This window comes from Hypanus sabinus, chromosome 22 (assembly GCF_030144855.1).
Source record: "Hypanus sabinus isolate sHypSab1 chromosome 22, sHypSab1.hap1, whole genome shotgun sequence".
In the NCBI taxonomy this organism is placed as follows: Eukaryota; Metazoa; Chordata; class Chondrichthyes; order Myliobatiformes; family Dasyatidae; genus Hypanus; species Hypanus sabinus.
The window spans coordinates 50,533,090-50,546,838 of record NC_082727.1 but is presented as its reverse complement, the minus strand read 5'-3'; the positions used below and the strand labels follow the sequence as shown (position 1 = coordinate 50,546,838).

Sequence of the window (13,749 nt, the reverse complement as noted above, 5' to 3'; positions counted from 1 at the left end):
CACTCACATGTTGGAGGAACATCAACTCATATTCTGCCTATATAGACTCCAGTCTGATGGAATGAAAATCAATTCCTCCAACTTCTGATATTTTACACCTCTCCTCTTCACTCTCCTTTATTTCCCCACTCTGGCCTTTACCTCTTCTCCTCATCTGTCTGTCACCTCCCCCTGATGTGCCTCTTTCCCTTTCTCCCATGGTCCATTCTTCTCCTGTCAGATTTCTTCTTCTCCAGCCCCTAGTCCTTTCCACTTATCACCTCCTAGCTATTTACTTCAACCCCCTTCCCTACCCACCTGGCTTCACCTATCATCTTCTAGCTTGCACTCCTTCCCCTACCCCCCACCTACTTATTCTGGCTTCTTCCCCTTCCTTTCCAGACCTGATGAAGGGTCTTGTCTGGAAACACCATTTGTTTATTCATGTCCATAGATACTGTCTGACCTGCTGAGTTCCTCCAATTTTGTGTGTGATACAATGGACAAGTGAAAATATAAAATATACTGTACAGTTAATATAGCAGCTTCTGGATATCTTGAATGTGGAAGATCTACAGTATCAAATTATTCTCCCTTTAGTTTCACCTGAAGCTTGATTGGTGAAATTTTTGGCTTTAAGTTAGAGGGCTGAGTTTTCAAAGTGCATGTCAGGGTGATATTCCAATGCAGATGGCTTTCCACACTGATGCAGCACAGTCTTTTGGATTAACTGTAAATGTAAGGTCTTATCTATTGGAAGAGATAGAAGATCCTTTTCAAATTGTGTTTGCCCTGTACCTAAACCGGTATTGATCCCTCAGTCAAACAATGCTGTTCGTAGGAACTTCCTCTCCACAAATTTTTTGCTTCATTTCCTATGATACAACAAAATCTACACATCAGAAGTATTGGTGCCATTATCAATAAAGCATTTTTCTATAACCTCAAGAAATATGTGATGTAAATTAATACAAATCTGTATTTTAGTCTCTGTTCTAAAATGGGGACAATGTGTCTTTCCTACATTTTCAGCCCTTACTTCAGTCTTTCAGCAGTTGGAGTTTCCATTTTATATCCAATGCAACTACTACATTTTAAACCATAAACTCTTCAATGGAGGTTTAGGTGCAGTTGTATTTGAAATTTACAAGAGTCAAGGTTATGCCATTACAATCAATGTAGAATTGGCACAACCAGCTCAAATAATCTGGGTAGTATATATGTTGGTGAATCATACTCAAAATCATATGGTTCTGTTCCCCACATCCTTGAAGACCCAGTTAGAAACATAAAAAACCTACAGCACAAAATAAACCTTTCAGCCCACAATGCTGTGCCAAACATTTACCTACTTTAGAAATTACCTCGGGCTAGTATAGCCCTCTATTTTTCTAAGCTCTATCTATCTATCCCGGAGCCTTCTAAAAGGGTCTATTGTATCTGCCTCCACCACTGTTGCTGACAGGCCATTCCATGCATTCACCCTCTGTGTAAAAAACTTACCCCGACATCTCGTCTGTACCTACTTCCAAGCACCTTAAAACTGTGTCCTCTTGTGTTAGTCATTTCAGCCTGGGAAGAAAGCCTCTGACTATCCACACGATCAATGCCTCTCATCATCTTATACACCTCTATCAGGTCATCTCTCATCCTACGTTGCTCCAAGGAGAAAAGGCCAAGTTCACTTAACCTATTCTCATAAGACATGCTCCCCAATCCAGGTAACATCCTTGTAAATCTCCTCTGCACCCTTTCTATGGTTTCCACATCCTTCCTGTAGTGAGGAGACCAGAACTGAGCACAGTACTCCAAGTGGGGTCTGACCAGGGTCCTATATAGCTGCAACACTACCTCTCGGCTCTTGAACTCAATCCCATGGTTGATGAAAGCCAATACACCGTATGTCTTCTTAACCACACAGTCAACCTGCTAAGCAGCTTTGAGTGCCCTATGGACTCATATCCCAATATCCCTCTCATCCTTTACACTGCCAAGAGTCTTACCATTAATACTATATACTTGACCTTCCAAAGTGAACCACTTCACATTTATCTGGGTTGAACTCTTTCTGCCACTTCTCAGCCCAGTTTTGCATCCTATCAATGTCCTGCTGTTACCTCTGACAGCCCTCCACACTATCCACAACACCCCCAACCTTTGCGTCATCAGCAAATTTACTAACCCATCCCTCCACTTCCTCATCCAGATCATTTATAAAAATGTATAAAAATCAGGAAGAGACGGGGTCCCAGAACAGATCCCTGAGGCACACTAGTGGTCACCAACTTCCATGCAGAATATGATCTGTCTACAACCACTCTTTACCTGTGTGTACAAGCCATGTCCCCTTGGATCTCATGCCTCCTTACTTTCTGAATAAGCCTTGCATGGCGTACCTTATCAAATGCCTTGCTGAAATCCATAAACATACATCTACTGCTCGACTTTCATCTACGTGTTTAGCCTCATCCTCAAAAAATTCAATCAGGCTCGTAAGGCATGACCTGCCTTTGACAAAGCCACGCTGACTATTCCTAGTCATATTATGCGTCTCCAAATATTTATAAATCCTGCCTCTCAGGATCTTCTCCATCAACTTACCAATCTTACCTGATGAGTTCCTCCTCATCAGGCTCCATCCATAAAACTAGCCATGGCCCTGGGGTCAAAGCAGTAAGGATCCATCAACTGTGAAAGTTCTTCAAATTTTCTTAAGTACACAGGAATTATTAGGTAAAATTTGAAAGATTTTGCATTTAGAAAATAAATCATTTACTAAGAAATTGTCTTAAAAGATTGGTCACAGTATAGTTTTTAAAGTCAGTTTTTGTCTTTAGAAGGTGGGGAGTTGCACATGTCTGCCAAAAATAAAATAATATGTTTACAGTATTAAAGCTGCACCAGATTACCATTCTTACTCAAGAGAAAAATAAACTTTGTTTTTGTTTAAGCAGCAAGATCAACGAAGATTTTGTGTTTTCTGAAATTCAAATGGGTTGGGAACTCAAACTGTTATGTGCTCAGACCAAAATCTAGTGCACTTTGCATATAATTACCAAATTGCATCTGTTGCAAAACTTAGACTACTCCATATAGTTTGAGGAAAGCACTATACTCGTACACACCTGATTCCCTAATGAGGTCAGAGAACGGGTACTGCACTTCACGGCGACATGGTTTATGCTTCTGTTCCATAATAAAATCATTTGTTCCTTTATTCATATTTAAAAGAGAAATAAAGAGGTAAGAAGACCTTTTGGGTGAACTTAGTGTTTCTTTTTCACTGGAACATAAATGTCCATCATATTGGTATGCAGTTTTAGACACTTTTTGGACAGCTGATGGTTGTTGCAGACTGTTATCTCTGGTTCTGGAGGATATATCTGGGATTTCCTTATTGAACATGATGTAAGAAGCTTCTTGTTTTGTGCTACCGATGAATGAAATTAATTTAAACATGCCATCACCACCATCTGCTGATGAGTTAGCAGAAGTGCAGTGCAGTCTTAAGGACAGAGATGATTTCTGTATTAATGCAGATCCGTTGTCATTTGTAAGAGAGCAAAGATCAACCAAAAGAGATTTGTCGAAGTAGTAAGTACTGTTATAATACAGTGGTGTGACAATGAAATGTACGAAGGAAACCGCAGGATGAAAGAGCTGAGAAGAGAGATTGGTTTTGTCTTCATTGTTGCTTGGTACCATGGTATCATAATGCTTGTTATTAATTTTTAAAGAGCTCACTCTATCTGCTGCTGAAAATAACATTGACTGAGACTGGGAACTCTCTTCTGTAAAAGTATATCCATTACATGGAAACTCATTAATGTTATCTGTCAGAGAATGAATGCACACAATATCTTCAGAACACTTGAAATTTTTTAGGACATTCATTGATCTCTGATGCTGAGTTAAATTATTCTTCTGCAAAGAAGCACTGAGAGTTGGCTTAGAAGGTTTATTAACTGGGCTCACCAGTCTTCGGGCGGTAACTGTAATGTAAGAAAACCCATTCCTGGATTTATTCAAAGTTTTATCTTTCCTGAAAAGCACTGTGGACTCAGGAATACCTTCTGCCTCTGGCATTGTCAACGGTGTCGCGTGTCGTGTGTTACTGAGAAATGTGTTTGGGTATTTTATTGATTCCTGGGAGTCTTTACCCTCAGAATCCTGGAAACAATCAGGCAAAACATCGCAATCTTTTTCTGCTTCCACTCTGATTATCAGCGAGACTAAAGATGATGGATTATTTTCTTTTCCTTTGCTGAATGTTGCATGCTGCAGAAAAGAAAAAAAATGAATTTATTTTCAGTATCATGATAAGAACAAGATCATTTTAGTATTTTCTTCTTTTTTTCTGTACGGTGCACTAAGTTTCTTAAGTGTTTTCTAGCTTATATCTTATTCATTGAAAGAAAATGGCTATTAGTGTGTTAGTGAGTCAATCCCATTAAAGAACACAATAACCATAAATTAAAACTGTAGAGGCTCTTTTTGTTCAGCTAGGTGGCATTCAATTACAAGGAATTACCCTTTCACATGTCAAACTACTTGGCCGTAATTTAATTGAATTATGTATAATTTGAGACATAATCTGTACAATTATTAATGTTGCAACAGGGGAGAAATAGCAGAAAGATAGGGGGGCTAATGCATCTCGTAATCCTTTTAATTAATCTGTATTTGCTAATGCATCTAGTAATCCATATAATTGCGGAAGAAATTAAGTAACAGTGGAATACATTCAAAAGTAGCTAGCAAGTATAAATATCAAGTCTTACGATTTGCATATCATGTACACTGCAGATGTTAAATTATTCCTATTTCATCAATTTTCCTTTATACATTTTAAATACTCATCTTTTAAAGGTAATGTGCTTTGATTTATAATTGCAGGTATACAAAAAGTATGGTACTATTTTTCCTTGATCTCCCTTTGTGTGGAACTAGCTGAGAAATTCAGAGTGCTTGCCTTTCCTCTTTAGGCTTTTGTAATATTTCATCATGTAGAAAGTGACAATGAACTGAAGCGATTGTCCATTGTTTAAATTGTCTGCTATATTTTGCCTAAGTAATCATGTTTATGATTATTCTGAATCTGGAGGAGAAAAGACAGTGTGGTTGTCAAGCAAACAGAAGGGGAAAACAAATCCTTGAGTTTTACTTTGATGATAACTAAATGGCAAGTTTGAGACATGTTGCTTTTTGGTCAGAAGAAGATCACCAATGCAGCTGAAAGATTGCTCCTGACCTGTCACCACATTTGGACTAATGATACTTTTACTGCAACATTAGCAATGCTATTTCTGCATTGCAGCACAGCTATTGCTTTTCATTTCAATTTGGCAAACCAAAGCAGCAGTATTTTGCATCAGACAAGAGAGACACATGCTGATCTTTGTGAGATGTTTGAGTAGGATGCAATTGACATTTAATTTTAAACCCTCCCAGAGTATACCAAAATGTTTAGTGCTTTGTAACTAGATGGACCACTGCATTCAATTAGCCAAATATTGAGGTATACTTATCTCTGAGATGCAGGGTTGACAAAGATTGATTCACTGTTAAATAAATATTCTTATTCTGTGCAGATTGACATAATTTAAGAGTAGCATTAAGTGTATATAAGTGTTGACCACAATTTAAATGCTTACCATTATAAATGATATAAAACTGGATAAAGATGGGTACAGTACTGCAATGGGATATCAGTCAAAAGTACATTAAAGCAAAATATCCTGCAATTATTTTACTTGTAAGTTATCTCATTATTTTATATATGTTTTTCATTTTAGGTTACCCAATCAAAACTTCATAATGCACACAATATATACAAATTTGTAAGGTCAGAACACCAACTAGGATTGTCCTCGAAAAAAACCATTTGTGAAGAATATGAACACAGAAGTTTGGTAGACAGTCACAGTGTCTTTTCTTCTCCAGATACTGAATAATCACTTGATTACTTGGGCAAAATAATTTGTGAACAATGGACAATTGCTTCAGTTCATAGTGATTTTCCACATGAGAGAGCTGCATTTTCTTGTACTATGTTTCTGGTGTCAGCCATTGCAGAGAGAGCGAGCCAGGAAGCCTGTAGGCTCACAGATTGCATTCAAGTGAGCCTTGCAGGGGTGTGAGTGCCTGTACAGATTGAGGAGTTACTGTTTTCACTTCTCTTCTGCTTCCACTAATCTTCAGGATGGATCCAGGAACTGTAGATTATACAGCCTGAAAGAGACTTGGCATTTGCCTCCACCCCAGCTCTTTGTCTCTGTTGCTCTGGTGAAAAAACTGTGGAATGTTCTGTACTACTTTAGTTACAGTCCACCTTTACCTATTACAGGCGTAGGCTATAAATGATGAGAACATCCAGAAATTCTCTGAGAGTTTCATAGCTGTGCGATCAATTCACATTAGGTTTCTTCCCCTTTAATCTTTTTGGTTTTCTTGCCAACTAATATTAGCCAAATGCAACCATGTGGAAAACCTTCAGCCAATTTGTTCATTCGTGGCCAAGTGCTGACTCAGATCCAACCTACTCTTTTTGTTTTGATTCTATACATCCTAACTTGCTTTTCATTTTCATGAATAATCGATTGGACCTTTATACTCATGCCCAAAAGTCTACTTTTAGGGAGATTTAAATAATTTCAAGTAAGCTCTCAATCCAACCTTAAATAGCAAAAAATGAAACTGAGGTAGGAAATGGGCCTCATACAATAGAAAATATATTGCATGAATTTCAACAGTATAGTTACTGTTTTATAATATTTGGCACAAGATTCATAGTGTCTTCTAAGTTCTGGCAATAAATATTTTAAAATCTACTCTGCAATTTAACTGAGTAATATTTTAAATATGGTAATTAGTCCTAAAAAGTTTCCTAAGGTTGTCATAGCCATGGTGGTAGTGGGGATAAGCTCATACTACCTATAAACTGCTCCAAATGGTGTGCGTCTCTAACAGCCTCTGACAACCAAGTCCAACTCTTAGCCTTTAGGTGTGGCTTAGCTACTAGGCCGGGAGGAGCCCTACTGATGAGAAGGGGCAAAGGTAGACCACTGGTGCCTCAAAGCCAGTTGCTTCAGGCAGGTGAGTTCGTCAGTCTTGGACAGCAACCTGCCTAGGAGAAGGAAAACTCTGATTTTAAACCTCCGTTTCTTTGCGGCCATACCCACCCATGGGAAAGGCTTCGGGAGTAAACCCTGAGGAAGAAATCCGGAGCCGGCGTCCCTAAGGCAGTTTGATGTTGCTTACAACTTCACTCTGGCAACCTCTGCAATGACACTGGTGTCAAGCTGTATCGGCGCTTGCCCTTCCCTTGGACTACATCAGTGATGTGGAGAGGGAGAACACGCTGCATGGGCAACAGTTAGTTCTTCAAATCTCCCCGCCCAAGCTTGCATCCTGGAGAGGACACAGTCTACCAGAGGCACAAACTCATCATCCCCTGGGATCGACGGCTGCCTACTTGTCCAAAAAATCAGAATTCAGCAAAGTTTTCTAGACAAATCATAGTTAATTTATTTAGGCTATATTGTCTTTGCAGTCTTGGAAGAAATTATCTAAGTTTATAGTTGTCTATAGTGGTTGTATGCAGTTTTGACTACCATCCCCTATGTTAATGCAAAGTGATTCACATTTTACAGTTCTGATCTATCTCTATCAAGTTCAAGGAAGGGAAACCAGCAGAAAACCATAAAAAATACTGCTCAAGTGTAATTGAACTCCTACCTACACATGACATTTTATTATCTGTATTCAATCTGAATTTTAGTCAATTGCAAATAGGGGCTCTTGTGAAGTTAGCATTTAAGAAAATGTGATAAGCTGTAATGTACTGGCTCATGCTAAACCTTTATAAAACACTGGCTCAACTACGAGACAACTAAAGTAGTTGAGCCAGTACTGGACTCCAGCCCGGTACCATACATTAGAAAAGATATAATGGACTTCGTCTCAATGTAGAAGGGATCCTCACAGCATGGAACTGTATTGGTTAGCACAATGTTTTCAGTACCTACAACTCGGGTTCAATTCCCACTGCTGTCTGTAAGGAGTTTGTACGTTCTCCCTGTGACCACGAGGGTTTCCTCCGGGTACTCTGGTTTCCTCCCACAGTCCAAAGGTATACCGTTTGATGGGCTAATGGGTCATTGCAAATTGTCCCATGACTAGGCTAGGGTTAAATCAGGGGTTGCTGGGCAGTGCGGTTTGAAGGTCTGGAAGAGCCCATTCAGCACTGTTTCTCAATAGATAAACAAACAAACAAATAAGGTATAGCAATTCCACAAATGATGGCCTTCACTCTTGCTAGCAGAATAATAAAGCTAAATCTTTTTTTACTTGGAATATGGGGCCTTGCAAGGTAAATTGTTAAGTTTACAGTGAAAAACATAGTTCTGCATGCCAACCATACAGATTACTTCATTACATGGAGGTAGTACAAAGTAAAACAATAACAGAATATGGAATAGAGTGTTACAGACCAAATGCAGTGCAGGCAAACAATAAGCTGCAAAATCATAACGATGTAGTCTGTGAGGTCAAGCGTCGACCTTTTTGTACTAAGGACCTGTCCAATAGTCTTACAACAGTGAGATAGAAGCTGTCTTTGTACCCAGTGGTATGTGCTTCCAGGCTGTTGTATCTTCTTCCTGATGGAAGGTGGGAGAAAAGAGAATGTCTGGGTGGGTGGGGTCTTTAATTATGCTGGCTGCTTCAGAGAGCCAGCGAGAAGTGTAGGCAGGGTTTCTGTGATGTGCCCAGCTGTGTCCACAGCTCCCTGCAGTCTCCTGTGGTCTCAGGCAGAGCAATTGCCAGACCAAGTCACAATGCATCTGGACAGGAAGCATCAATAAAAACTGGTGACAGTCAAAGAGGACATGCCAGATTTCTTTAGCTTCTTGAGGAAGTAGAGACATTGATGAAATTTCTTGGCCGATTCATCAACACATTTCGACCAGGACAGGGGTTTTGGTGATGTTCACTCTTAGAAACATGACATTCTCAACCCTCTCAATTTCAGCACCATTGATGTTAGCAGGAGCACGTGATCCATCCCAATACTGAAGTCAATGACCATCTCTTTCGTTGATATGGAGGGAAAGATTGTTGCCATAACACCACATCAGTAAGTTATCTACCTCTTTCCCGTACTCTGACATTTGAGATTTGGCCACTGCAGTCGTATTATCTGCAAACTTGTAGGTGGAGTTAGTGTAGAATCTAGCCACAGTCATGAATGCATAGGGAGTAAAGTATGAGGCTGAAGGTGCACCTTTATGGGACACCAGTGTGTGGGACATCATGGCAGAGGTGTTACTAATGTTCCTACTGACTGAGCTCTGTTAGTTAGGATGGCAAGGATCCGGTTGCAGAGGGAAGTGTTTGAGTCCCAAGTCTAGATTCAGGAGAAGCTGGAACTGTAGACAATAAACTATTATTTAATGCTAGTGTCTTTAATGTTCAAAAGCTCCAGAGGTGAGTGTAGGTCCAGGGAGATGACGCTGGCGGGGGGGGGGGGGGGGTGGGTGGAATCTGACAGAAACAAATTAAAGGAATGATAATTCAGACAGCGTAGATAGAACAAAAATGTTCCTATAAGACCATAAGATATTGGAGCAGAATTAGGCCATTTGGCCCATCGAGTCTGCTTCACTATTTCATTATGGCTGATCCAATTAATCCCACTTGCAGAGTGGTTAGTAATTAAAGGAGAGTCAAGGTAAATGGAAAAACAATTAAAAATGATACAATGAAGAAATTTTTTAAACAGTCTGGACTTCCCACTGCCAGGGAAAGTAGAGGAGGCAGAATCAATTCAAAAGGGACACGAAGAGTATCTGAAAGGTTGAATGGGACCTGCTGGAGCGCTCTTACATAGAATCAACTTCTTTCTGTGTTATAATCATTGTCTTATTCTCTAAAGCTGGACAGTAATACTTCACTAAAATAAAATCAGACATGTTATCGTCCTTGACATTGAGCTGATCACCATATGGAAAATGAAATGAATTTACGTCAAGCCAAGTTCCAGGAATTGATCACTGCATTTAAAACAGATTAATATACTGATACTACAGTGCTGCTGGAACTGATTGCTTAGTACAGAAATTCAACAGCAGGCTTACTCTTAAATAGTATTTAAGTAAGTAAGTAAATTTATAAAGCAAGTATTTTAAATTATTTTCACGTCAAATGATATAATAAGGCACTGATGTGTGATCTCAAGTCTAAGCTGATCCAATCAGGAAATTGGAATTGGATCAGTCTGAATCAGATTTCAAAACTGCTTTGGTTCCCCTTAACGTCAAGTAATCAGCTCCTTTGAGTTTGAGAGTACCTTTGTGGTCTATTAATCAGAGAAAAAAAAAAGAAATATTGAACTGGAAGGATGAAACTTCAGTTGTTTTTTCCCAAAAAGCACAGGTGTGATTCATAATATATGTGCAGACTTATAATATATTCCATACAGCTGAAATTTGATCCTAAAATTAAAATGTGTAAGAGGCTTATTAAAAGAGACAAATAAATTGCTCTCCATGCAGGCAGGGGAATCTGCAAGCAGAGACCATTGATAAAATCCTGCACATCCTTTCCACACTTCATTAGAAGGCAGACAATTTTAGTAGATCAGAGGAGACAGCCACACTAGCAACCGCTGCAGATTGCAACTCGCTTTCAAACCACAAATCACAGAAATGGTCTTCTGTGTGTCAGTGCTGAAATTTTCTTCAACAAACATGTGGATCAGAATTCTGTAATTTTCCTCTGTTATATTTTCCCAAATTGGATGCATTGTATTATCGCTATAGATGTCCTTTTATGGCTCCTAAGTAGACTTCTTATAGGATTTAGAGGCTGAGATGGCTCTTCAAATTATGCATTGCTTGCTATTCAGAAACCAAAGTAATCTGCTTTTTCCAATTACTTGTGGAAGATATGTTGCATGTCCCTGTATTAAGGACTAGTATGATCCCAGCCCTTGCAAACCTGCATAGGAATTCACACAGTAACTCATCTTTCTAGGCCAGGTCTATTTTATAGAATTCTGATCCAAACTCAACTGTACCTTCAGTTGAGGGGTTCCCAGCCTGGGGTTGGGAACCTCGTTAATGGTCAGGGTCAATGGCGTAAAAAAGGCAGGGAATCCCGATCTAGCTCTATTTACTAATATCCGGTAGGGTAAGCAGCCGCTCTACAAATATACTTGTGTGGTCCTTTTACTTAACCAAATATACTGTATATATTTTTAAACCATTTTATTTCTTTCTCACAGTCCTCAATCTATGTAATACATCTTACTTAACTAACATTTTCCCTTTTCCAACATACTATGACTCAGTCTGTCCATCAATCCATTCAGTCATCACTTCTTTTATTCATCTTCCAACACTTAATTAAGACAGAAACCCCCAGCAGTCCAATATTGATTATTAGGACTGTTTTGCATATAGAAAAATTGAGTCATTGTGTCACAGACATGGAAACAGTTCCTTTGGTCCAAAAGTCCTCACTGGCCATCAAGCACCCATTTTTACTTAATCCTGCCTTAATTTATTTTTAAAAACAAAAACACAAAATGCTGGCAGAACTCAGCAGGCCAGACAGAAAAGAGAAAGAAAGATAGGGCTGGGGGGAGATTATAGTGAGGGGAGAAGAAAGAGGGAGAAAGAGAACCCCCTCACTATAATCTCCCCCCAACCCTATCTTTCTTTCTCTTTTATTTCCCATAATTCTCCACCTTCCCCCTAGCCCATTTCCCTCCAACCTATCACTTCCTAGCTCTCTACTTTATCCCTCCCCCCACTTCTTATCCCCCCTTGACCATCCCATGTTACTTCACTCCTGATGAAGGGTTTCGGCCCGAAACGTCGTCACTACCTCCTCCCATAGATGCTGTCTGGCCTGCTGAGTTCTGCCAGCATTTTGTGTTTTTGTTTTTATTTATTTCCAGCATCTGCAGATTCACTCGTGTTGCCTTTAACTTATTTTTATTCTTCTTATCGTCCCATCACTTTTTCCCTAGACTCTAACATTCGTATACACACCAAGAATATTTTCACAGTGGCCAATTAACCTACCAGCGTGGAAGGAAACAAAAGCGCCTGGAGGAAACCCACACCCACACAGTCATAGGGAGAATGTATAAATCCCACTAGAGAGCTCTGGATCTCAGGATTGAATTCTAGTTGTTATACTGTGCTGCCCTTTAGTTGAGGTTACCATCATTCATATTTTATAAGTACATTAGAAATTGGATCAGGAATGGACCATCTGGCCAGTTGAGCTTACTCTGCCATTCAATAAGGTCCTGGCTGCTATGGCTGCGGACTCAGTCCCACTTTAGTAACAACTAGAATGTTGTCAACTCATATCACGGAAACCAGCCTCCTTCATTTTACACTGTCTATACTTCTCACGGCCGAGGCAGCATAATCAAAGACTCCACCCACCCTGAACATTCTCTCTTCACCCCCACCTTCAATTGGGTAGAAGATACAAAAGTGTCAAAGTACATTGCAAAAGTCTGAAGGACAGCTTCCATTCCACTGTTACAGTATAAAACTATTGAATGTTTCTCTAGTTCAATGAGATGTTCCATTGATGTTACAATCTAACTCATTGTGACCTTGCACCTTATTGTCTACTTGCACTGCATTTTCACTGTACTGCAATATTTTATTCTGCACTCAGTTATTGTTTTACCTTGTACTGCCTCAATTCATCAATGTAATGATTGAACTGTGCAAACGGTTTGCACGAAAAGTTTTTCACTGTTCCTCAGTACGTGACAAAAATAAAGCAGTTACCGATTTACCAAGTGTACTAATCTATACATTAGTACATGAGCCACTCTCATTCTACTGTATTCCAACAAATATAGTCATAGGCAACTCAGTTTCTCAATTTCAGATTCACATGACTCACTGCAGATAAAATGACTAATCATTAGTCTGAGAACACTTTCGTTAATGTTATGGAGCACAAGGATCTAGCTTTTGTGTAGTGATTCATGTATTCAAGTTGCAGCAGCTTGAATTATTTTGGAATAGTATACTCCTAAGCTGTGATGGCATTAAGGAAAAATGTGTATGAATTTAAGGGTATTAATGGATTTCCCAATTATATTTTGACAAAAAATGGCAAACCTATTGAAATCTGGGCAAGTATTTGAGAAACAGAACTTTGTCCCATTAAGTCCTGTACATGCATGACTGAAAATGTGTATCATCAAGTCACAAATTATTATCTTGTCACTGTTTCATAATGATGGAAGATATGATGATGGAATGGATAGACAGTTCAAGTTATATATGTAAGAGTAGGGAAAAAATTAATTAGATAAGGAACATAACATAGATAGAGGAATGTGGGAACAGAATAAAACAACCTTAAAATTATAAATATAATGATTAAAAATGCAAAATAACAAAATTCTACATTGCAAACTTGCCACAAATATTTTATGTTATTAGTTTTTATAAATCTTTACCTCAGATGTAGGTGCTCTGGAATGAGGATGTGTCATAAAAATAAAATGCTCCAGATTATTCTTAGCTTCTTCAGATAAACCTGAAATATTAAAGATATTTAGAATATTACAAGTTTTATTTGGTGTTGATTTAACAGCCTAAACAAAAAAAAATAAACTATTAACAAGTAATAGCATAAATACACAACACAAATAAATGTTCTAATACTGCACAGAAAAATGAAGAAATAAATGTGGGAATACATATTTTCGTGCTGAAATTTTGTTTG

The 13,749-nt window shown here is 38.8% G+C and overlaps 1 protein-coding gene and 1 long non-coding RNA gene across 5 annotated transcripts in view; one reads left to right on the top strand and one right to left on the bottom strand.

The window, feature by feature from the left end:
• The window catches only part of c22h10orf90 (chromosome 22 C10orf90 homolog), a 282,594-nt gene that overhangs the window by 36,393 nt on the left and 232,452 nt on the right, over positions 1-13,749 (bottom strand). For 3 of the 4 annotated variants that reach the window (XM_059947699.1, XM_059947700.1, XM_059947698.1), the window contains 2 exons: positions 13,481-13,560; positions 3,105-4,257 (listed from right to left, as the gene is read on the bottom strand). In XM_059947699.1, coding sequence (XP_059803682.1) covers positions 3,105-4,257; positions 13,481-13,560 — 1,233 coding nt within the window. The remainder of the gene's footprint in view (positions 1-3,104; positions 4,258-13,480; positions 13,561-13,749) is intronic. The other variant, XM_059947701.1, reaches the window with a different exon arrangement.
• The window catches only part of LOC132379599 (uncharacterized), a 124,533-nt gene that overhangs the window by 51,043 nt on the left and 59,741 nt on the right, over positions 1-13,749 (top strand). Inside the window, exon 2 of the long non-coding RNA XR_009507481.1 lies at positions 9,011-9,115. This is a non-coding gene — a long non-coding RNA (uncharacterized LOC132379599). The remainder of the gene's footprint in view (positions 1-9,010; positions 9,116-13,749) is intronic.